This window comes from Saccostrea echinata, unplaced genomic scaffold (assembly GCF_033153115.1).
Source record: "Saccostrea echinata isolate AGI-Se365-2 ecotype Australia unplaced genomic scaffold, CSIRO_AGI_Sech_v1 ptg000056l, whole genome shotgun sequence".
NCBI lineage: Eukaryota > Metazoa > Mollusca > Bivalvia > Ostreida > Ostreidae > Saccostrea > Saccostrea echinata.
In genome coordinates, this window is record NW_026889805.1 from 13155889 (window position 1) to 13181476 (window position 25588).

General features: G+C 34.1%; 2 protein-coding genes across 6 annotated transcripts in view; one reads left to right on the forward strand and one right to left on the reverse strand.

Moving 5' to 3' along the window:
* The window catches only part of LOC133173240 (guanine nucleotide exchange factor VAV2-like), a 36152-nt gene extending 27487 nt beyond the window's left edge, over positions 1–8665 (reverse strand). For all 3 annotated transcript variants that reach the window (XM_061308217.1, XM_061308216.1, XM_061308215.1), the window contains exons 1-8: positions 8409–8665; positions 7604–7720; positions 6775–6830; positions 5411–5506; positions 1742–1850; positions 754–855; positions 365–433; positions 47–247 (exon numbers count right to left, since the gene is read on the reverse strand). In XM_061308217.1, the coding sequence (XP_061164201.1) occupies positions 47–247; positions 365–433; positions 754–855; positions 1742–1850; positions 5411–5506; positions 6775–6830; positions 7604–7720; positions 8409–8618 (960 nt within the window). In that variant the 5' untranslated portion in view covers positions 8619–8665. The remainder of the gene's footprint in view (positions 1–46; positions 248–364; positions 434–753; positions 856–1741; positions 1851–5410; positions 5507–6774; positions 6831–7603; positions 7721–8408) is intronic.
* Positions 8666–8865: 200 nt separating this feature from the next.
* LOC133173785 (rab9 effector protein with kelch motifs-like) lies at positions 8866–23969 on the forward strand. 3 transcript variants are annotated; one of them, XM_061308823.1, is made up of 4 exons: positions 8866–8918; positions 21635–22916; positions 23108–23323; positions 23585–23969. In XM_061308823.1, the coding sequence occupies exons 2-4, from the start codon at positions 22094–22096 to the stop codon at positions 23791–23793; spliced, it is 1248 nt and encodes a 415-aa protein (XP_061164807.1). In that variant the 5' UTR covers positions 8866–8918; positions 21635–22093; the 3' UTR covers positions 23794–23969. The 3 variants fall into 3 exon arrangements, with proteins under 3 accessions (XP_061164807.1, XP_061164805.1, XP_061164806.1); XM_061308821.1 differs by lacking the exon at positions 8866–8918 and adding an exon at positions 19628–19722; XM_061308822.1 differs by lacking the exon at positions 8866–8918 and adding an exon at positions 21024–21048.
* The last annotated feature ends 1619 nt before the right edge of the window (positions 23970–25588 follow it).

Genomic DNA, 25588 nt, shown 5'->3' on the forward strand with positions numbered 1-25588 from the left:
ATCCTGTGGTGTATATTCTTCTCTGAACTCCTTCATCATTAATCACCTCTATTTGTGTTCTGATATTTTCACTCCTTTTCAACACATCTTCCAGTTTTTCCTGGGCCTTTGGCATGTCTGAGCAATAGTTACCATACAAAAGTAAGCTCTTCTTATATTTCACAAAAACTTCACCAATTTTTTTATTTCCCATCACACAAGCCTCCTGCAATTCCAACTGAAATTTCTTGTGAATCTCCAATAGTTTCTGGAAAAAAAAAATTTAAAAATATAAATGGAAAAGTTAAACAATGTTATTAATAAGAAAATAAAATGTATTGTTACAAATGATGAAAAATATTTGTTAACATTAAAATCAGCATACCTCTATGTGTGCAAAAATAATATCTCTGTCTGCAGCAGGGATTACATCTCTCAAAGGTTTAATGAAATGCTGAAAGTACCATGTTTAAGAACAAGTAAATAGATTAAAAATAATTTAGCAATCAGATGAGGATTACATTGATTTATGTGTTATATCTTGATATACAGTCAAACCTCGTATCTCAAACTTGATAGGACTGAGAAAATACTTTAAGATATCCGATGATTCGAGATATCCAAGGTAAAATACATGTACTTAGGAAATAAGTGCTGGGGACTTCAAAATCCCTTCGATATTGGTCCATGGTATTCAACATATCAGTGTTCAAGATATTGAAGTTCAACTGTATGTACATGTAAATATGATACTAGTATTTTCCAGATACGTACAGTTTGAATCATTCGCAATGCCTCTACATAGTTTTTCTCAGTATCGTGGAGTTCTTTTATACAGAAGTCCCGTTTAGTGACAGGAGGTGGCAGTTCAGAAACCTATAGCACATGAACGAAAAAGAGGTCAATAGTGATATCATTCTGGAAATCACTCTATAACAAACTGGTATTAAAACACTTCAAATTATTTTATTTATTTTATGAAGAAGTGAAAATGAAGTAATAATCTGGATTCTTAAGAGATTGTACACATTGAAATTCATATTACACATACAGTTAATTAGAACAAACCAATTTCAACATTACATCTACTACAACAAAAATAAGGAAACATACACTGGAAGAGAAAAGAAAGGGAAATATTTGATGATAATCCCTTGATTTTAATATTTTAAATTCATTTTATTTTTTATTTTTTTTACATTTTTATTTTCTTCTTTTATTTTCTTCTTCTTCTTTTTTTTTTTTTTTTTTTTTTTTTTAATAATTTTTCGGTTGTTGTTTTTTTTTTTTAATTTCATTTTTTCATTGTTTTTCTTTTTAATTTATTTTTATTATTTGTTTCTGTTTTGTTTTTTTTAATTTATTTATTTTTCTGTTTGCACCTTTTTTTTGTTTGTGTTGTTTTTTATTTATTTTTTTTTTTTTTTTGTTTTCTTTTTTTTTTATTTTTTTTTTTTTTTAATTTTTCCTTGAAAAAAAAAAGTACAGCTAATATTTTTGTTTTACAAAGCTTATCAATTAAAACACCTTTTGACTAGTGTTGTTTCACTGAGTATCTTCTTAAGCCACTTATTTCATGTTTATTTATACAGTATTTCCCACTCAGAAAGAAGACTTATTTGAATTAGTAAGTCTGACTTTATGTTTATCAATTCATTTTTTGAACCATGTCCAGGTATGCTTTTTTCTTCAATATACATCAAGTTTGGCAAAGAATCAAGATCTGGAAGAAAATGAATAATAATCAGATTCTGTATCTTACACTTGATTCTCTTCTAGGCCGCCTTCTACATAGATCTTCATATATTTCATCATCATCTTCCTGATATACGTGATCGTAGATTTCTTCATTATCATCAAGGTCATGACGTCTATCAACCAAACAAAATATAATTGCATGCTGGGTCCAAAATAAAGCACAATGGTCAAAACATAAAACAAGTGCTTATTGAAAGATTCATTACTGGTGACTTAAGATTCATGTTTAATAAAATGGTAAGTTAAAATAATACTTTGGTCATGAAAATATAATTCTACATAAGCATTATTGCTGAACAACTTAAGGCAAACTTGATGAATATCTTTCTTTCAACTATAAATATGCAAAATATTTATAAATAACTACACCAGTAATGACATACTTGTGTCTCAAAAAAAAGTTAATAAATAAACAAATGAGTCAACTTTTACAAAACTACAAACACAATGATTAAAACATCAAAAATAAAGCCACACTTGACATAAACTGAAGGGGAGTGTAGAACAACAACATCTGAATCAGCAAGTCATGTGACACATATTTAAGTCACATGACTCTGTACCTGAGGGTCACTTGGTTTAAGAGAGCAGAGATCTTGATAGATTTTTTCATCTTCATCCTGAGTGGACAATAGGCTATATTCATCTGGCATTTCATGGCTCCTGTTCAGGGGAACATTTAAACATTTAATTCAATCATATCCCATAAATGAGATTCACAACACACACAACAGCTCTGTACCACACAAATCTAACCACATGTCTTACAGAACAAATAATATCTATAAATACTGCTGTCATAGTTGGTTCAGCCTGTATGATTGAGTGAAAATGTACAGAATGCAAAGGGTAATTCCAGACATCTCAAGACAACTTCTATTGGACAGTCACAGTACGAAATCTAAAATCCTTTATTTAGTACGTAATGTATTTATATATCTCTGCTGTAAGAATAAGTCACACAAAGTCCCACCATTGTAAAACATTCCCTACAGAATCACTTCTTAGGTCTTCTTCATAGTCTCATTAAATTGGAACTCTCTTAGTAAGACTATAAACCCACGGTAAAATCACAACATACCATAAAGGTTTAACATACTAGAAACGTTTAACAAACTGTAAACTTTTAACATACAGTACATTGTACATTGTAAACTTTCAAGTTTCAACATTCATTGAAACCTTAACAATTCTGTGAATTGTGCAAGTTTTTTTTCAAACACACTGTGCATAAATCTTACTGTCTTACTGATCCAAATTCAGTGTTACTTACAAAGCCAGGGCTGGGAGATATACTGTACCAACCCTTATTTAGTGTGACAAAGCCAGACCTGGGAGATTCCCTCTGTATTGACCCATACTCAGTGTAACTTACAAAGCCAGATTTGTGAGATTCCCTCTGTACTGATCCCTATTCAGTGTAACTTACAAAGCCAGACCTGGGAGATTCCCTCTGTACTGACCCATATTCAGTGTAACTTACAAAGCCAGACCTGGGAGATTCCCTCTGTACTGACCCATATTCAGTGTAACTTACAAAGCCAGACCTGGGAGATTTCCTCTGTACAGACCCATATTCAGTGTAACTTACAAAGCCACGTCTGGGAGATTTCCACTGTTCAGACCCCTATTAAGTGTTACTTACAAAGCCAGACCTGGGAGATTCCCTCTGTACTGATCCCTATTCAGTGTAACTTACAAAGCCAGGTCTGGGAGATTCCCTCTGTACTGACCCATATCCAGTGTAACTTACAAAGCCAGACCTATGAGATTCCCTCCCCTCTGTACAGACCCATATTCAGTGTAACTTACAAAGCCAGACCTGGGATATTCCCTCTGTACAGACCCATATCCAGTGTAACTTACAAAGCCAGGTCTGGGAGATTCCCTCTGTACTGACCCATATTCAGTGTAACTTACAAACCCAGACCTGGGAGATTCCCTCTGTACAGACCCCTATTCAATGTAACTTACAAAGCCAGATTTGTGAGATTCCCTCTGTACTGATCCCTATTCAGTGTAACTTACAAAGCCAGACCTATGAGATTCCCTCCCCTCTGTACAGACCCATATTCAGTGTAACTTACAAAGCCAGACCTGGGAGATTCCCTCTGTACTGACCCATATTCAGTGTAACTTACAAAGCCAGGTCTGGGAGATTCCCTCTGTACTGACCCCTATTCAATGTAACTTACAAAGCCAGACCTATGAGATTCCCTCCCCTCTGTACAGACCCATATTCAGTGTAACTTACAAAGCCAGACCTGGGAGATTCCCTCTGTACTGACCCATATTCAGTGTAACTTACAAAGCCAGGTCTGGGAGATTCCCTCTGTACTGATCCCTATCCAGTGTAACTTACAAAGCCAGACCTATGAGATTCCCTCCCCTCTGTACAGACCCATATTCAGTGTAACTTACAAAGCCAGACCTGGGAGATTCCCTCTGTACTGACCCATATTCAGTGTAACTTACAAAGCCACGTCTGGGAGATTCCCTCTGTACTGACCCCTATTCAATGTAACTTACAAAGCCAGATCTGTGAGATTCCCTCTGTACTGATCCCTATTCAGTGTAACTTACAAAGCCAGACCTGGGAGATTCCCTCTGTACTGACCCCTATTCAGTGTAACTTACAAAGCCAGGTCTGGGAGATTTCCTCTGTACTGACCCCTATTCAGTGTAACTTACAAAGCCAGGCCTGGATGATTCCCTCTGTACTGATCCCTGTTCAGTGTAACTTACAAAGCCAGACCTGGGAGATTCCCTCTGTACTGACCCATATTCAGTGTAACTTACAAAGCCAGGTCTGGGAGATTCCCTCTGTACTGATCCCTATCCAGTGTAACTTACAAAGCCAGGTCTGGGAGATTCCCTCTGTACTGATCCCTATCCAGTGTAACTTACAAAGCCAGACCTATGAGATTCCCTCCCCTCTGTACAGACCCATATTCAGTGTAACTTACAAAGCCAGACCTGGGAGATTCCCTCTGTACTGACCCATATTCAGTGTAACTTACAAAGCCAGGTCTGGGAGATTCCCTCTGTACTGACCCCTATTCAATGTAACTTACAAAGCCAGACCTGGGAGATTCCCTCTGTACTGATCCCTATTCAGTGTAACTTACAAAGCCAGACCTGGGAGATTCCCTCTGTACTGACCCATATTCAGTGTAACTTACAAAGCCAGACCTGGGAGATTTCCTCTGTACTGACCCATATTCAGTGTAACTTACAAAGCCAGGCCTGGGAGATTCCCTCTGTACTGATCCCTATTCAGTGTAACTTACAAAGCCAGACCTATGAGATTCCATCCCCTCTGTACAGACCCCTATTCAGTGTAACTTACAAAGCCAGACCTGGGAGATTCCCTCTGTACTGACCCCTATTCAGTGTAACTTACAAAGCCAGGTCTGGGAGATTTCCTCTGTACTGACCCCTATTCAGTGTAACTTACAAAGCCAGGTCTGGGAGATTCCCTCTGTACAGACCCCTATTCAGTGTAACTTACAAAGCCAGACCTGGGAAATTTCCTCTGTACAGACCCCTATTCAGTGTAACTTACAAAGCCAGACCTGGGAGATTCCCTCTGTACAGACCCATATTCAGTGTAACTTACAAAGCCATGTCTGGGAGATTTCCACTGTTCAGACCCCTATTAAGTGTAACTTACAAAGCCAGGTCTGGGAGATTTCCGTAAATGTCCTCATCATCATCATTGTATCTGCGGGAGGGTCTGTGTGGTGTGGTCTGCTCGGGTGGAAAGCCACTACAAAAAGGATACAAGCAGTTTGAACAAGCACCACATGCAAGCACTCCTACACAACAAACACTAGCTAGCCCTACAAGATCCTGGCCACTAGACAACAAACAATAGCTAGTCTTTTAAGATCCTGGCCAGGTGCAAGGAAAATTTTAAAACACTACAAGATTGGTTCTTGGCTTAATATATATTTGTGGATAGGCTTTACCTGTACATCATGCCTCCATAACGTTAGTTTGATTCAAGTGTGACTAGGGATCTTTTCTTTTTAACTGGACTACATATTATCTTAAATGTTGTTATTCTATATCTAACTATACTTTCTGATCAATGGAAAGATAAAATATTATTCTTTTATTGTAAAATTATAAAAACACCTCAGTTGTATTTCCTTGATAAATTTCAAAAGACCAGTCATAAACTTCAGCTGTCATTACTAACTGGGAAAATGCATAACTGGCCAATTTCAATTTATGATAGGATGAAATGAAGCTTTCATTAATTTGCTTAATTCTATAATTAGTTCCTAAAGTTAATAACTTTCTTTTCATAACAAGGGCAATCAAATTTTTATAAAATTTCAAGTTTACATTCTACTACAACAAAACTTGAGTACATGTATCTATCTATTTCTTTGATTTTCATGTTCAGACTTCTGTAAATGCAGTACAGAGATTTGTTTTATGTAGTAATGTGGTAAGACTCAGATTGTGATACTGCATGTGTTAATCATGTTTAGACATACATGATACAGCTATTATTTTCACCTAGAGCAAAATACCAATTCTAGAGTAGCAAGGAGGTGCTGTGAGAACTACTGCTAGCATGCCCATATCTGTGAGCATGTTAAACATGGATATTCGGCTACACTTTAAACCACAAGGTAGCATTCCACAAAAGAGTCACATGCTGTTTGCCACTTTTTATTACTCACTTTGCTAAATCTTCTAAAGAATTGTAATATTCATGATCAACGGAACGTGGTGAGGGAGCATTAAAACCACTAAAACAAAAGTCATTTTACAAATTGCATAAGTAACTAGGGAATATATTTAAACATTAAAGGTTTTTTTACAGCATGAATGATAGGTATATGAGTTTTGCTGCCATTGAAAAATAATAGTATGCACACAGTATGTAATAGTATGTATATTCTGATTGTATGTGATTGCCTTCAGAAAGGTCCTTCAACATTCAGATATCTTTATCCTTTATAGTAATGTACTGTGTCATATCTTTGTAAGCATGTAATATATCACTAAAAAATCCAATACCTGCATTTCCTTCTGGCAATTGGTGTCTTTGATAACTTGGACAGTGTATTTAAAACCTGGAAGTTATTCATACATGTATTTGAGTATGACATAGCTATTGCATAAAGGAATGAAAAATGAAAATAGAACAATGATTCTGTAAAAAAAAAAAAAATTATTATAATTAAAGAATATTTCATAACAAAAAGATGATAATATAGCCTAAGGGTTATTGAACTTATATTGGTGAATATTGGCACAAGTTGGTTGTACAAATACACGAGATTGGGAGTGCATTTGTACAGCCAACAAGTGCCAATATTCACCAATTTAAGTTCAATAACTCCTTTATTATATAGCTAAAGCATTTTCCATTGATTTATATTAATTATTTCAATTAAATAATCGAAAATTAATGAGAATTTTTCAGTATTGGTATTCAAATTAAAACTATAAAATATCTGTGTCTCTTCTGTATGTGTTCAATATCACATCATTCTAATGACCCCACCAAGCATTATGTTTTCCTTATTGAGGCTAAAAGGTACTAAATTATTAATAGTTTCAATTTTGTGTGAAAATAGACACATCTTACCTAGCTGCCACTACTCTTCATAAATATTGTCGCTGAGCGGTTGACCAGACAACATTTTTTGTTTACAATGGGGCATATTCTGAATGTTTTGGGACATACATGTATACTCATATATGTAATGAAAACTCAGTATTCAATAAAACTCCAAAATATTGAATGCTAAAATTCTCTAGACATTTAGTAGTTTTTTTTATTATAGACTATTTATTATTTACATTAATAAATACTAGTATTAATTGTTAATCTAATTCCTACCTTTCTGAAATCTTTGACCTCAAACAAATCCAGTGGGTCAAATAAATCATTAGAGCTCAAACCAAAGTGTGTCTGGCAAGTCTGTAGAAAAGTTCTAATATTCTTGAAGCAGAGGAACTGAAAAAGAAGAAAGTTTTCTTCAGAGAAATATAAAATATTTCCACAAACTTTTTTATTGTTAAATAATGAAATCAATCATCTCTTCCATGGGCAAAATTATATTTTCAATCACACTGACTGTTTGATTGACAGACAAAAATGTTTTGTATAATCTTAGTCCCTCTTAATTTGATAAAATTTGTACTTGAGTTGTCATGAAAATCTACAGTCTTGAAAAAATCTACTTTTTATGCCAAACATGAATTGAAGTGCCTGAAACATCTTTGTATGAACTCAAAATGTGAAATCTATAAATAGTTTTCAGATATTATGAAGCAATAAAATAAAAATGATGGTTTATTTAAAAGAATAATAAGAATGCATTTTTTAAATTGATTTGTTTCAAATTTATTATAAAAAAAACTCTTTTTCCTCATCATGCTTCTGTTCATCAGCCAAACTGCTACCGACTGGATAAGGATGTAAATTAAATTCCTCGTTCAGGTGTGATATATAAACCCACTCTACTCAACTAGGAAGTAACCACTCACTATTATTGTACTTCATGGATATATCATAAAACAACTCAGATTCAATTAATTTTTACAAAAAATAAAACTTAGTAAATGTTCTATGCTCTACAAGTCTTTACTTTATGTTAGATAAAAAAGAAAACGTTCCGTAAGTGTACAAAAACGCTAAAAACCTGTGACAGCTGAGGTCTCTGACTGAAGTCTTTCAAGTCCACGGAGCCTGGAGATAAGTTGTTCAACAGATGGCATATAAGTACTCCATCTCGCAAAGCCTGGGCTAAGTCAAATGCACTGGCATTAGGTTGAGTTGCTCTATGTTCATCAGGTAAAATGTTACATCGAACAAGCCAGTCAGCGCAGTGCTTCCACTCATCCGTCGCCATTTTGAATACACTAAGCTACTTGGGATTCCCCCTTACTGAGAACAAAAATAAAAAGATAACAGAAGTCTAACATGATTAAAAAGTTATTTCTTTTATTTCAACAATAGCAATACATAAACATTCATTAAGGCCATATTAAAACAGAAAAAATAATTTATACGAAAATAAAGGTTTAGCCCCATTTTGCACACGACCTTGACATTTAAGCTACAGTGTTGTCATGCAAGGTGCTCTGTATGCGCTGCCTTGTCAGACAAACCCTCCGATTCTTCTCTGATAGACTGATTTGGAGGAAATAGGGTGCGTATGTTGTAAATTTAAAACAAAATTGTTAAAGAAAATTCATCGATGTGATTATTACCAATTCATTTCATGTAGCTAGGGGCACCATCAGAGACCTATGTCTCTGTGTTCATGCAAAATGTGCATAGTTAGTATATTAGTATATTGAATCAAGAAGCCGTTTTTTTTTTCTTTTTTTTTTGAAAGAAAAATTATCTTATATAATAGTTTAATAAAGTAATTAAAATTAAATTGATTAAAATAAAAATTTAAGGACAGATGATACAAACCAAAAAAAATGGATGCTTGGATCAGGGACTGTATAGTATATAATATAGGTCCCTGCTTGGGTTGGGTTGGACATTTTTTGATTGTAAATGATGCAAATAATAAATTTCTAAAATATTAAGAAACTGTAAACTATGATGTTCAAACTTCTACCTTTCTGCAACCATCCTCATAAATCTATACAACTTTTTGTCACTTTAAATCCCATTATTGTGAAACTTTGAATGAAAAATTAAATTCTATGTGGTTAAACTTATTCGTTGTATAAGTTTACTTCTTTAAGCATGACTGAAGTTGTTATTTCAAGATTTTTTGTGAGTACTGAAATTTATAAAAGTTTGTTTACAAGTATCTTATCTCCTTAAATGTTATTTTTGTATTATATATTTTTTTATTCATTTTGTTTGACTAACACCCCCCCCCCCCTTTTCCCATCACTTGATAGTAAGCACTAAAATTTGGTGTTATCTTTTAAGAGTTCAAACAAGAAATGTAGTTCAAAATTATTTATGCAATTATTGCATTTACATATAACGTTCTATTGTTAAAATGATATTGTCCTACAGACCCCGTTTAAAGACCCAATTTTTTTACCGTACGGTTACCTGAGGAGGGGGAGTGGTCTTGGTAGTACTGGTGTTATTTACCTGGAGAGCCACAATACTCAAGATGTCAAAAATCCCTATACACGTTGCATTACACAGGAAGTCTGTCTTTGGTAATCACGGTCAACATTACGCATTTCGTGTCTAATTTTGAGCAAAAAAAAAAAAAAAAAAAATATATAAAATTTATTAAATAAGTATGAATATTTAAATTAAAAAAATCCCATTTATCAAATTTATCCGGCGTGTGGATTTTTACCACAATCGGAACGTATTTATTTTTTCTCCCGGTGCCAACAATGTTGTCCAAAATATTCGGCATTTCCGAAGGTCCGTGTTCACAGATTTGTATTGTTTGTAAGATTTTAATTAAGATCGATCACTATTCGTATATTCATATATATGCAAATATAAAGTGTGTGATAAAGGAATCTTTCGTAATTCATGACGTTAATGCTAAATATTTTTCTTATACATTTTATTTTATTTTGTCATGATTTTAATTGGCGGGCTTCGCATTGAGTTTCTGTGCACCTAAATGCAGGGTCGACAGGGGCATTACGATGATTACTAAAATCTCGGCAAAGGTTGAAGAAGGGGCTCGGAAAAATTATTGGTCTTAGCTGCTAAGGGAACTTCGTTCCTCTCCGGATCCAAGTCCCAGGCAGTAATTGAAAAAGATCGAGCCACTAGTTTTTCTTCAAAAAAGAGTTACATTTATTTTGGACATGGACATCATACCGCTTTTAAAAAGTGCCAAACAGCAGTGGAGATTGAAAAAAAAAAATGAAGTCAAGGTTTAGTTCTCTACTCTTATTTCAATAAAATGACCAACCATGCAATATAACAGCGACTTGATTTTTTTTAACCCTCAGTGTATATACAAAGCGACTTTTCACGCGGTACATGAAAGTGTTTGACGCGTGACCAGGCGATCATTTTCAAAACCTGCAAATTCAGATTATCAGGTAGCACAGGTAGCTGGTTCTGTCAATCAAATCAGTAGCTATTGTTTTTTCTATGATTGACAGGCGGTATATTATTGATCTTGAATCAGGTAGATTTTGGGGGCGTTAACGTAAAATTGGGTGTTTAATGATAGAATTCATTTCTTGTGTTGACAATGTAGCAAAATAAACAGGGGCAGATAATTCTAATCTACACATTAGCTACAAATAATCCAGAGAGTTGTGAATGTGAACATGGATATAAATTTGAAGCTATAAATTCCTTGGGTAAATGCAATGGAAGTGCATAAAGAATGTATTACTGGTACCTATTATGATAACACCTAGGAAGAGATTATTACATCAGTTCAAAAAAATCTCTCAAATGTTAGCATAATAGGTACATGTAATACATTCTCAAGCCACAGGTTTTATGTCCATTCTATCCCCACAAACCCATGGCTGCCTACTACAAAATTCTCTTGTTCTCATGAACGAATGTCTCATTATATATTAATTAAGTGATGCCAGATTTATCTTGACCAACAAAATCTCTCAGTATCAAATTTGGGTATGTTTATATGATGGCACCCATAATGAAATCATCTTTGCTATGCAGGCAGATTTATTGATAAAATACAATAGATCCAGAAGAACAGAAATGAGTAAAAAATATTTTAAAATACAAAGCTTAATGTTTAAAGACAGGGTTTCAAATACAGATGTGGTTTGAATATATTTGCTCTTGGTTATGGTTACATCCAATTAAAAGATAGACCTTTCATTTTCTTTGGACAACTGGTTTCTGACTTGAAGTATCAGATAACTGCTGGTATTCCACTGGTTGAAAGTGTGTCATTAACATTTCTGAAAGAATTTTGTGGAAGGCAGCTACAGGTTTGTGGAAATAGAATGCCATTGGACACAAAACCTGTGACTTGCAATGATGGAGTTTTAATATGTTTAAAAAAAACACTTTATAGTTCACTTTAATTTTATACATTTATTGACTGGGTTTGAGGGCAACATGCATTTTGTCGGACCCAAGAACCAAACTGTTTGCCTGAGGCCATTAAACCAAATGCAGAAAGTTTGGTTTGAGGGGTCAGGAAAACACATTTTGCTAGGGAAAACAGTCAATAAAATTAATGTTTTTTTATACCTTTTACTTGGAGGGGTTGGGGGGGGGGGGGGCATATCTTGTGCTGGCGTCCATGATGTAAATTTCATTTACCTGCACTGTGGTTTAATTTCGGTCAATTCTGTAACACCAATGAATGCAAATAAGATATAGCTTATCCTGCCAACACTGTGATATAAATGGTCCAATTTCTTGTTCTGCGTTCTAACATCAGTTCTTTTTTTGAGACCACTCAGTAAAACATTGGAAATGTTAGACTTTTTCAGTATAGATTTATATAGGAAACAATTGTTAAAGGTATAGCTACAGTGGACCCTCAGATATCTGGACACCAGATATCCGGACTCTTCAGTTTCCGGACGATTTTTCATGGGAATGGAATTTTTTAACGTTATTTTGTCTCGTTTATCTGGAATTCCGCGTTCCGTATCCGTACGGTCTTTTTTCACCACAAAATGAATTTTTACGTTATATTTTGGTTCATTTATCTGGACGGTATTTTTTTAATTTGTCTGTCAACTCTGCTAAAATTTCTTGATCAGGGTATTAATTGTTGTAAAAACACTGGCCTGGCTGTTTGTTTTAAGTTAAAAGATGATCACCTGCGACCTGTTATCAATGGCTTGCGTCAAGGTTAATTATAGGTCGATAGGTACGCACAAGACTCTCGCTTCTCAAACATGTATTTGATACATATTAATTAAGGAAAATAATTTTATGTCTATAATTTTTCGTAGTCGGCAAATATATTTCTTTTACTGTTAGAATACAGTTGTAACATGGTTTTATGTATTGCTATATATATAGATATGACATCAGAGTTTTTTTTTTATGCACAGTATTTTGTGCGCAAACGGATTCTATGATTTGATGACATTTATAAAATCACTTTCATTATTACATAATCGTTAATTGATACGATCTTGCTTGGGATGATTATGGTTAGCATATGTATACATGTGCAGTTAATTTCACATTTAATGATATAGCATTGATTGGCGTTCATATTAAATAAGACTCTACTGACAATTTTTTTTCTCTACCAGCTCTACAGACACTTAACTAGGTGAAGTTGATTCACTGGGAAGTAGAAATAATTAATGTTTTCACAAAACAATGTTTCATCCAATGACAATGTACTTTTTTATTTTATTTAAACAAGTACTGAGTACTAATGTTTATTAAAGTATTTAAACAATAAAACAAATTAACTATTGCCAATGGTATGAAAGGCCATATAACTAAAATCAAGGCAATTCAGTTATCCGGACGCTTCACATATCCAGACAAATTGACTGGGAACCAAAGCGTCCGGATAAATGAGGCTCCACTGTATATACATTTATAGACTGGGTTCAAGGGCAACATGCATTTTGTTGGACCCAAGAACCAAACTGTGCCCGAGGCCATTTAAGACCAAAGGCAAACGGTTAGTTCAAGGGGTCAACAAAATACATTTTGCTAGGGAACACAGTTGATAAATGTTTTGTTATGCCTTTCACTTTTTATTTTGACAAGTTAAGTTGATAAGATATAGGTGATCCTGCCCACAGTGTGATGTAAAAACATCACAGCGGTCAATATTAGGCCAAAAAAAATAATAGTCTTGTTTCCTGCTACCTGACCTACCCTATTTTTTTGCAACCGACCCTAAACTTTTTTTAGTTTTGGAAAAAAAATTGGGAATTTCAGGAATTTCATGTTCCAAAACTGAAAAAAATATATATTAAAGTGGTTTAAAATTTCCTATGTTTTAAAAATGGACTTTCATAAAATACCACTTGAGTTGTGCATCCAGGGTTTGACATTAACTTTTACGAGTACTAGACCAGTTGGGCTACTTCCCATGATTTTTACTAGCCCCGACCATAAAATCACTAGCCCTGACCAAACCTGCAAATTTAATTCCTATAATTGTAAATTTTAATGATGTACTTTTGTAATCGTCTCTCGCGCTGTCAAGATTTTGACAGACTAGCCAACTAAGTCGTGTTCATCAAGACATCCGAATATTATAAACTTTAAAGATCATTCAATGTACTTTTCATTAATAAAATATTAATAAATTATATATAAAATATATTTTGCAGTAACTTTTTGTATACCATATTGATACTGAACAACGCTGGTTTCTAATGCGACTTGTCTATTACAGCCATATCTATATTTTCATGGCCAATCAATGTGAGAAAAGATACATGTACAAACAAAATATGGGTGTGATTGACGGAGAAATATAATACTTTAGAGAAATTATAAGCTAACTTTTTTTAATTAATGGGGGGGGGATGCACATTTCAGGTGCCATGAAGTGGCTAAAAATAACAATTGTGTCATATGGGGATATTTTTAAACAATAAAATGCTTTCTTTGGTTGTTAGTACGGGAATTAATGTCGCAGCTGTTGCAGAAAAAATACATAACCCGCGTAAGCGGGTTATGTAAAAAAATTTCTGCAATAGCTGCGACATTAATTCCTGTACTAACAAACAAAGAAAGCATTTTATTGTTTATATATATATCTGTATAAAAAACATTCAAAGTAAAATTAAACATGTTAAATATTGTATTATAGATGTGTATGTCATTGTATGTATAATTGATGGAACAGTCGTTGCTCAAGAAATCTATGCAGGTGGCTTGCTTAGTGTTGTTTACTCATTGATAAACGGCAATGGGTTTCTTAAGAAATAAAGGAAATAATATTCAAAGGATGTAAATATTTCTTTGGAAACATGCAGAGCGATGGCTGTTTACAATCAGACAAATAAGAAAATTTCTTTAAAAGTTCATTTAATATTTATTTGGAAGACAGAAAAGGGGTTTTACAGTTATTTTATCAGTACGACCAATCAGTCTAGTTCACGTACATTTTACACGACCGGATCACTCATTTACTAGACTGGGTCGGTCGGACGTCCCTTAGTGTCAAACCCTGGCATCAAAAGACATGAAATTTAATTTTAAAAGATAATATTGATAGGGGTGAAACGATACACCTCCTTCACGGTTCGATACGTATTGTATAATTTTGTCTCGGTTCGGTTATTTTCGATACGATACATTTTGATAGAAGGAAACAAATTCAACGTTGTTTTATGCTCTCTTTTTCTAAATCTAGTCACATATTTTACGAATTTTATTTGCAAATTGACTAGAAGAAATTGATTAAAATTATTTGACTGTCAAAAATTATTTTACAATCTATCAGTCATCAAAAATTTACGTTTTCTATACAGTATACTTATTTATACTGAGTAACGTGTTTTACCTTATGCCAAACCCGACTGAATAACGATCCCGACCGAAAAATGAACCGAACCGAAAATTAGAGATTTTGCACCGCGTATCAAACCGAGAAAAAATACCGCGGTGAATCGATACCGCGGTGAACCGTTTCACTCCTAAATATTGACCTATTTGACATGTTTAATTTGGTTTTGTATTAGTTCATTGGAAAAAAAATAAAATAAAATTAAAAATAAAATAATTTTCCTACCTACCTACCCTATTTTTTTTTAGGCCAGTAGCAGGAAACAAGACTATTATTTTTTTTGGCCTTATGTACATGTATAGGTTTGTTACTGACTGTCTACATTTATATCAATTCACTATATTGTGTTCGTTATATCCATAAAAATTTACAAGGAATTGTTAAGAATTTTGCAGGGGATTCCAAAAATTTTCATTATATCTGTAAATTCACTATATCTGTGTTTGCACTAAACAAGTTTTACTGTACCGCCAAGTTAGGGCTGTGTATATAGCAAAAAATTTAGATACGATACAATATTTTATAAAGTGATATTCGATATATTGGATTCTTTAACAAGTTTATCAAAAAGACTTATAAATCATTCCATGCATAAATTTAAAAAAAAATGAGTGTTTTATAGCCAATTTCAAAGTTCTTGTCACACTGTCATTGCAAAATACACTTCAAATTCAAACTTTTAACGACTGTAAAACCAACATGTTAAAATATAATAGTTGTCTATGTATTTTGTAATAATTTTTTAAGATGTGCTATCTCCTTAATGTTTACATCATTATTAATCAGTTTTTATTCAAAATGGTAAAATCTAATCATTGGTCATTAAATTCCCAACTTTTTCACAGGATTATAAGAAAAACTGCCTGTCCGATACATATTGGAAGTTTTTTTTCGATGCGATACATTCTTGACTATCGGTACGTATTGGTATATCGATATATCGACACAGCCCTAAGCCAAGTTATCTTCAAAAGTTTTGAGGCACCTGTTTTACTTTGCTTCTCTGTAGGCCTAGGCCTAATTTTAAACACGTCCCTTCTCATTAGAGCGAATCTCGACTCTACCATAAACACAACAAATCTGATGTCATTTCTTTAAAGGGCCGCTATTCTAATTTCAAAAAGAAAATAATATGGAAAGTGGTTCCCATAATAAATGATTTCCAATATCGTAATGCAAACGCACTGCATTTGCCATATTGCAAGATATTAGTTCTCACCTGCTGGACATAGAAATATAGACGGCAGTCATGTGTCACGTTTAAACCAATGAATGTGCGACATTTCAATCAGAGGGAAAAATAATATCTCTTTGACAGGTCCAATTTCTCACTAAGCAGTCTAACATCAATTTTTTTGGGACGACTCGGAAAAACATTGGAAAGTTTTACTTGGACCTTTTTTAGTAAAGATTTATATACTACAGACTAGGAAACAATTTTTAAACAGGTCGAGACCTCTAGATTTTCTGACATCAGCATACCTCGGTAAATTTGCATGTAAATTAGCTATCTGTTTACTTTACCAACTGTTGAATGAGTCGCAGTGCATTATGGGCTACTACAAGTATCAATACAAACTCAGTTGTGTTGAAAATGAAGGGCAACTTGAATTGTTCCTTGGAGACTCATTTTCAATTATTTTTTGATATTCATGAAAGAAATATTGAAAATGATGTATAATCTTTCAATTCTATGCTCACATTACAAAATTTGCTTTGTGAAGCCTTATATCAACTTGTAATACATTGGCATAAACCACTGTTCAAAGAGACATAGGTGCTATTGTGTCGATAAAGCATTGAGTGTTTTTTTTTTCACATGATATACATGAACGTAGTTTTAGGTAGCAGTACAAGGTGCACAATCATTATTTAACTCCTCAATATCATCTAAAAAATTTTATGTACACGTAAACGTCAAAGAGTTTGTACGGTATTTTAAGCAACTATTAATCATCAAATTAAAACAACTATAATATCAAATGTGAGCATGGAACAGTGACTTTGGAATGTAATCTTTCAATTTCAGCCTTATAAAGTAAAAAAGAAGCTGTACGGGTTTTCCGGTGACCAAGTAAATATTATGTTGCTATTGAATCGTAAACATGTAGTAGACGTCATGCTTTGCAACTCATTCAGTTGATTGGACAACAGGTTTGACAAAAACTTTGTCACATGTTGAAAAGTGCCTTCCAGAAATGGTAGTGTACCCGACCTGTTAAACTTAGGTATGGTAGTGTACCCGACCTGTTAAACTTAGGTATGGTAGTGTACCCGACCTGTTAAACTTAGGTATGGTAGTGTACCCGACCTGTTAAACTTAGGTATGGTAGTGTACCCGACCTGTTTAACTTAGGTATGGTAGTGTACCCGACCTGTTTAACTTAGGTATGGTAGTGTACCCGACCTGTTAAACTTAGGTATGGTAGTGTACCCGACCTGTTTAACTTAGGTATGGTAGTGTACCCGACCTGTTAAACTTAGGTATGGTAGTGTATGGTAGTGTACCCGACCTGTTAAACTTAGGTATGGTAGTGTACCCGACCTGTTAAACTTAGGTATGGTAGTGTACCCGACCTGTTAAACTTAGGTATGGTAGTGTACCCGACCTGTTAAACTTAGGTATGGTAGTGTATGGTAGTGTACCCGACCTGTTAAACTTAGGTATGGTAGTGTTCCCGACCTGTTAAACTTAGGTATGGTAGTGTACCCGACCTGTTAAACTTAGGTATGGTAGTGTATGGTAGTGTACCCGACCTGTTAAACTTAGGTATGGTATTGTACCCGACCTGTTAAACTTAGGTATGGTAGTGTATGGTAGTGTACCCGACCTGTTAAACTTAGGTATGGTAGTGTACCCGACCTGTTAAACTTAGGTATGGTAGTGTATGGTAGTGTACCCGACCTGTTAAACTTAGGTTTGGTAGTGTACCCGACCTGTTAAACTTAGGTATGGTAGTGTACCCGACCTGTTAAACTTAGGTATGGTAGTGTATGGTAGTGTACCCGACCTGTTAAACTTAGGTATGGTAGTGTACCCGACCTGTTTAACTTAGGTATGGTAGTGTACCCGACCTGTTAAACTTAGGTATGGTAGTGTATGGTAGTGTACCCGACCTGTTAAACTTAGGTATGGTAGTGTACCCGACCTGTTTAACTTAGGTATGGTAGTGTACCCGACCTGTTTAACTTAGGTATGGTAGTGTACCCGACCTGTTAAACTTAGGTATAACAATCATTATTGTCAGTTGTTATTGATTAAACATCACAGCTCTGCTTTAATTGCTTGAACAGCTTTGTTTCTTCATCATGTTCATTTGCTCAAATTAATTAAACATGTTTCAAATTGGTGACACATACGTGTCAACTTTGGGGTGAACCAAAATTAAATTATCAGAAATCAGAATTTTTACAGCTGGCAGTATACTGTAGTCAATCAAAATGGCATAGGTTGAATGATTCAAATGATTAAAAGGGGACTTGGAGAGATTTTATTTGTTGAAAGATACTGAATGATAGCTTGTAAACAATTGGTAGAACTACCTAAATGTCCACACCCTGACGTGATGTTGTAGATTAATAGCTAGCGGATTTGGATTTATCGTTGCAGATAGAAGGAAGAAATATTTTAGCATTATCATGATAACAGAGCTGATATACTAGCTCACATCTCTATGTATACAGGCTTAATTAGGGAAAAAAGTCTACATGTCAATTAAAATTAAGTTAATTTTTATTAATGTTTTTATAGGAACATAAAAGAAGATTTACCTCCTTGAATTTTCTAGTTTAAACTTTGATAATTTAAAAAAGTATATTTCATTACATCTGACAGATCTTCATTAGCCTCAGCAGTGTGTTTTTCTTGATCCATAAATGATAGCCAAATACAGGCAGTTTCCATAATGTAAATATCGTCATTTTTTTCTCCAAAATTAACCATATTTTTCAGTTGTAAGATTTCTATTTAAAAATCTTTACATGTATGAAAACACTGTACAGAGATATCAAATATAATGAGTTGGTATTAATCTATAAAAAGAACATTGTTCAAGAAAAGATTTCCTTTGTAAACAACTTTAACAGAGAACTTCCTTGTGATATTTAAAACATTTTTCATTGTAATGCACTTTAAGTTGAGATGATTTGCAATATATTGCAGTTACAATATATTTATATATATTTAGTACATGTATATTACTTAGTTATATATTAATTTATACATATTTAGAGATACTTAAAGAATTCAGAGAGTACGATTGTGCATTCTATTCATCCATATTATTTTGCTTTCTGGAAAGTCATATTTTTCCGCAGTGAATCATTTCCTGAATGTGTTTTACATAAAATACATTAGATACTAGTTAAATACACTTATCACAAACAAGTTGCTTTTTCAGTGTTAAATCAGATATATAACGTGTAGTGTTGCTCTTGTAAGAGGATTTTGATTTCATTTTGGTGAAATTGGATTATTTACCAATCGTAAATTATTCTTGATTTGTACTAAATATGGAAAAATAGTCAAGGAAGTTGGAAAATGGCAAGATGGAAGAGTATTTCAGGGGTAAGGAACTTAAATTTAAAGTGTCTTGATATCGTAAACTTTGAGTACACAGTTTTTATTTATGATAAAACATGAAGTTTAAGCATTTTGACAGGATATGAGTTGTTTTATTAGCAAGTGTTGTAAATGCAGATTTTCTATCTAGCTTGTCTATTTATAGACATAACGTTCAGCACTGTATTATTTACTAGTTCATTGAACGCAGGGATATATTATCTTAAAAATTTTAAAGTGAAAGATTTGAACATTCAAGAACTTATTGAGCCTCTACATATAGAATAATTTATATTATATATGTGTCAATTTAAAGTAGCATTTAAAGGAAGTCAACCAATAAAAAACTGAAATGGATGTGTGCAAGCTCATATACATGTATTGAAGTACTTTGTTCAACTATCATCTTAAATGCACATATTAATTATGCCCCCAACCCTTGAAGTAAATATGTATATGAGCCACTGTCATTATCAAGATTCAAGAACATTAGATTTATACTGCCCTGACTGATCATTGCAGCAAATAAAAATAATATTGCTTTTGTTAGCTGCAGGTAATTGTAATTTGTAATTTCAAATTCACAGAGACCAATTAAACCATAGGTGATCAGTTGACTTTCTGATCACAGACTTACCATATTTGGGTATAGAATAATAGATCACTTGTCAATCTCCAGTCTAAAAGTAAATATTCACGTCTTAATTTGATCCAGAATTTAAACTTCCACATTTAAAAAAAAAATTAAAAAATGATGTATATAACAAGCACTAAAACTGTAGGCTGTATATTTCCTGGTTAAATGTTGAGGTGGTTATAAGTTCTTTAGTTTGATCACTTAATGCCTCCTCTCTTACACGTAAACATTAGACTGCTGGTTAATTTCCTGTGTGCTGTATTCCCTGATCGAAGATAAGTGGATACAGCTTCCAATCTGCCAAGGTTATTTTTCATACATTTAATTATCATGTTGTGTAAATTAAATCAGTTTGCTGCCTTTTACCCTTTCAACTAAAAATAGACATGTCCAAGAGTAATGGATTATGTATATTCCATTGCTATATATATATACCAGATAAACATGCAAGTATACTGTACTACAGATGTAAAATTATAAGAGATTATCAGTATATGTGATGACCCTGTACCTGTTTATATATATCCAGGTAGTACGAGATAAGCGGACACTCTCAGCCCTGTGTGGGGGGGAGGTTTCTTATTCTTAATCTGATGAGAGCTACTTCTCAATGTGGGATTCAACACTTGAACAATATGAATGGAATTTATCGTAAGCTTGCCCCCGACGAGCGTTTCGATTATGTGGATAGAGAGGTAGGGCATATAGTGGGCTTGTTTTGGGTTTGGTGTTCAGCAGGTCACTAACAAGAGGTTATATGGATTTAAATTTTGGATGTACTTGAAATTTATATTTATGCCCCCAGGTTGTAAAAAAAAAAAGATTAATAGTATTTGGAACAGGTTGATATGGCAATTATCGTATACAATCTAATTTATTAATCAGCATGTTCAAGTGGTGTTGGTGTAAATACATGTAATTAAAATAAAAAAAATTAAATAGCTAACGATTTATGAGAAGATGTAATGTATGCACATATTCAAGATGCATCATCTCAGCCCCCACTCATTCTTCAAGGAAGCAGTATTTAATTTTAGCTGAATCAATATTCCAGGAATTTGTGGAATGTATTCATAAGAGGCAATCACTCCAGCTTATCAGTCTTTTTTGTCATATTTTTATTCATAAAATAATGTAAACATTTTATGTCTGTAGTTCTCTACACAATATTTAACAGCCACATCTTTTAATAACATCTTTTAAGTGCATGCATGGGAATTATTGATGTACAATGAATAAAACAGTAGGGTGATCATTTAACAATGATCTCTTTTGTTGTAGGGTAACCATGCTAGCTCCTCAATGAGTAGTAAGCAGCCCGCTTCCTTCTTTGAGTCATCCTACTATATCCATCAAAGATATGAAGACACTGCACTGGTAATCTTCCAACAACAGCAAAGGAAAAAGAGGGACTCAACTTTTGAAATGAAAAGACCTGTCCGTCGGGACCATGAAGTTAACAAAAGCCATGTAGAACTGGGACATTATGGAAATCCTGGCATCATTGTGAAGGAAGACATAGTAAATGACATGAAAGTTCATGTGGACAAAAGTCCTGTCCAGTCCACTGTGTGTGTTATAGTGTGATGTAAGACTAGCTTAGATATCTGTGTTGCATGCGGTTGAATGAGTTAAGGATTTGTGTGCTTGTGTTAACTGAAGGTAGATTTTTTTTTTTCATTTGTTATATAGAGCTTCTTGTGCATCATTATTTAATATTAGCTTTGTATTGTACATACAATGGAGCTACATCCTATATTAGAGAGGGATACTGTCCCAAACACTGGTCTTTGGTATGTGTTGTCTGCTTTGGGAGATAGCCCCTCTATTCGTGTAGGACATACCTGCACTCATGTCAGTGGGTCATCCGATGGTGACAGTGGCAAGCTGTATGTGATAGGAGGGGCCAATCCTAGTGGAGCATTCTGTGACACTTTTGTTCTTGATCTCAACACCATGATGTGGGATATTGTAGACTACCCAGGGTTCAGAGCTAGATACGAACATGCAGCTTTTGTTCCACAATCAGAGCCAGAGAAAATATATGTGTTCGGAGGTGCTGATCCCACAGGAAATATGAATGATATTCAGGTACTAGATACTGCTACTAACTCATGGTCCACACCAGCTGTTACTGGAACTGCACCCACCCCTCGTACATACCATACCACTGCTGTTGTAGGAGACAAGTTCATTGTGTATAGTGGAGGTCATAGTGGGCCTGACCCTGTGGGTGATAGACAAGTGCACTGCTTTGATGTGAAAACATCGGTCTGGTCCACTCTTCCTGTCAAAGGAGACTCCCCAAAACCCCGTCATGGTCATGTGATGGTTGCCATTGGAAACAGGTTATTTATTCATGGAGGAATGGCTGGGTCTGCATTTTATGATGACTTCCATCTAATGGACTTAGATAAAATGTCTTGGTCAAACATTCGTCGGAAGAAGGTTACTCCATCTGCACGGGCTGCTCATAGTGGAGTGGCGGTGGGAAAGGACATATACATCTTTGGAGGGATGAACAGAGAGGGAGCCCTGGATGATCTCTATAAATGTGACACAAGTAAGTGGATAATTTGAATGTAAATTGCACCTGTAGTCTACACATTCTTGAAGTTGTCATAAGAAATTTCTCTTTATCCTTAATCTCAGCAGCAGTAAACTGTTGTGAAAAAGAGAATTTTTCCCAAAAAATAAAGGTGAGTTGTTATTTTTCATGATGTTGAAGTTCTGATTGGTTTATTACTGTTATAGCTACTATGTTATGGACAAAGATTGAACTGCATGGTCCACCCCCAGCCTGTCGTTTGGACTTTGGTATGTGCCAGATTAAGTTATTCCGGAGTCTTGTAAGGGAACCGGAGGACCAAGATCTCGTTACTCAGGTTCAGCAGACTAAGGAGATCCTGGACCGAGAGCTGAAGCCTGGCAGCGCCAGTTCTCGTGACAGCCGACAGGACACTGGATCAGGTATCAATCTAGGTCATTCCTGTGTCAACATTTGATGTTCTTTATTTCCTTCCTCTGAAGACAAACTTCCTTATGTTTCGAGTCAATAAAGATATGCTGTTACGTATTGACAAATTAATTTGCTTCTGATTTATGTTTGTCACGAAATTAATTTACATCAAACTTTCTGTTCAGTAATAAAACAGAATTATTTTGTTTAAAAAATTAGATAAAATAATACTATAAAATGAAGTTTATTTGATTTTTTTTTTCAATTTCTAGAGAGTTCTAGTGTGACGTATGAAATCCCCCAGCCTACAACCGACGACGAGGACGAGGAAACACCCCGAGCAGAGGGGGCCACTGCCTCCCTTAACTTTCCTGTTTCAGATGGCAAAGAAATGAATTTTGTGCTGGTTCATGGTGGAATGGATACAGAAGGAGAGATATTTGATGATGCTCTAGTTCTGTTAACAGAACAACCATCATAGTTGAATGTCACTAACTTAGCTTAAAGTTCCTTTATGTTTCAATCATATCGCAGTAGCTGCCAAATTTTGTGATACCATTTTTTAATTATCATACAGTGAACAAATGCATGTTGATGTACTCACAAAATAGAACTTTTTTTTTTAAGAATTAAATTTATTCTAAATCAGATATCAAATTTATGGTTTTAAAGAGGAATTGTTGGCTGAAGATGAGTAGTAGCCTAATGTCTGGACCTGTGCTCTTTAAATAGGATGTATAAAAGTTTAATCATGGGAATTGATGTGAATATGTATTATGAAACAAATTTAAAATTCACTATTAAAGCCTGATAATTTTTTTTTCATTTCAAAACAAGAGGCCCAAGGGCCTAGAACTGCTCTTCTCATCAGTTGCAAAACACTGTGACATACTTCAAGGTCAACTTATCTAGAGGCCCCAAAGGCATATCAACGGAAATGGTTTGATGATCCTAAACCTCTTAGGCCAAAAAAATTAATTAATAGTTTCTCAGGCCAAATTTTTAAAATTCAATGCAGCAGACAGGGTTTTTTTTGTTTTTTTGTTTTTTTTAGCAGGTGTAATACTTTTTTTTCATGTCGGTCATTCAACAAAATGATGATATTAACTTGTAATGGTTTGGTCCATGGATATCGGCCTGGGTAGCTCAGTCGGTAGAGCACCTGACGAGTGATGCAGGGGTCCCAGGGTTCGATTCCCGGTCCAGCCATACATTTTCTCCTTTCCTGTTACAAACTGATTCTTACTTTTTTTGTTCTCTAACATTAATTATAATATGTATTTAACTTAAATTATTTAATATAAATGTATCCAGTAACTAATTTTAATCTGCTATTGTTATTTACCTTGGGTAAATCCTAATGATTTTCAATGAATTCTGTTTTACTGTTATAAAATATAACAACAGGATTTTAAAGTGTATAGAAAATTGAATGCTACATTGATATGTCAACAATATTCAGGATGGTTTTATTTTAACGACGACGGACCTAATTCGTTTCTGCAATAGATTTTTTATTCAAATTTTAACATGAGGTGAAGTGACTTTTGGTGAGTTAATATCAATAAAAAAATCATATGGTCATCGATGTAGATTTTTAATGGGGAGCGTTTCAAAAGTTGGTGATGGAAATCGATAATTACTACAGGAAGTAATGGGGAATTGCCATTGTAGGGTATAAGAGTGATCATTGAAAAAAAAATCTGCAATAGAATTTTTATTCATATTAAAGGACAATGTTAACAAGACAATTTACCAGCAAATTATACCAAAAAATAAATGGGTCATCGGCTTAGTTTTTTCAGGGGGGCATGTCAAACTCAGGTGTAGGGCACATTTTGGGGGAAATTTTCAATGAAAATACCTTGGCCAAATAAATCATTTATTTATAAAATCAACAAATGAATAAAAATCGAAATATTTACAATATTTCTAAGTTTGAATATCTTTAAAAGAATTAAAAATGTATATTTTTTATCTTTTTGCAGTATATAATTAAGTCAATTTGATTCAAGGCATATGCACGGTTTTCTGCGCAGTGGCACGAAATTTTGAATTAGGTCCGTCGTCCTTAACTGAAAATTGCAAACATAGTGAAATTAAAAACACTGCAATAGTTTCCACTTTACAGAAGGTAAGAAAGTTTTCAAAATGTTAAGTCGCAATAAAAATAAGAAAATAGGTCACTTTTACATATACAGTAAAACTTGTTGAATCCGGATGTTGTGCATTCCGGCATGTTGTTCAGTCCGGCGTAATATTTTAGTCCCTTGAAT

Coding starts and splice junctions, on each gene's coding strand:
- LOC133173785 (XM_061308823.1), top strand. CDS start 22,094: ATGGAGCTACATCCTATATTAGAGAGGGATACTGTCCCAAACACTGGT. Junction 22,917..23,107: donor TCTCTATAAATGTGACACAA/GTAAGTGGATAA, acceptor TTACTGTTATAG/CTACTATGTTATGGACAAAG. Junction 23,324..23,584: donor CCGACAGGACACTGGATCAG/GTATCAATCTAG, acceptor TTCAATTTCTAG/AGAGTTCTAGTGTGACGTAT.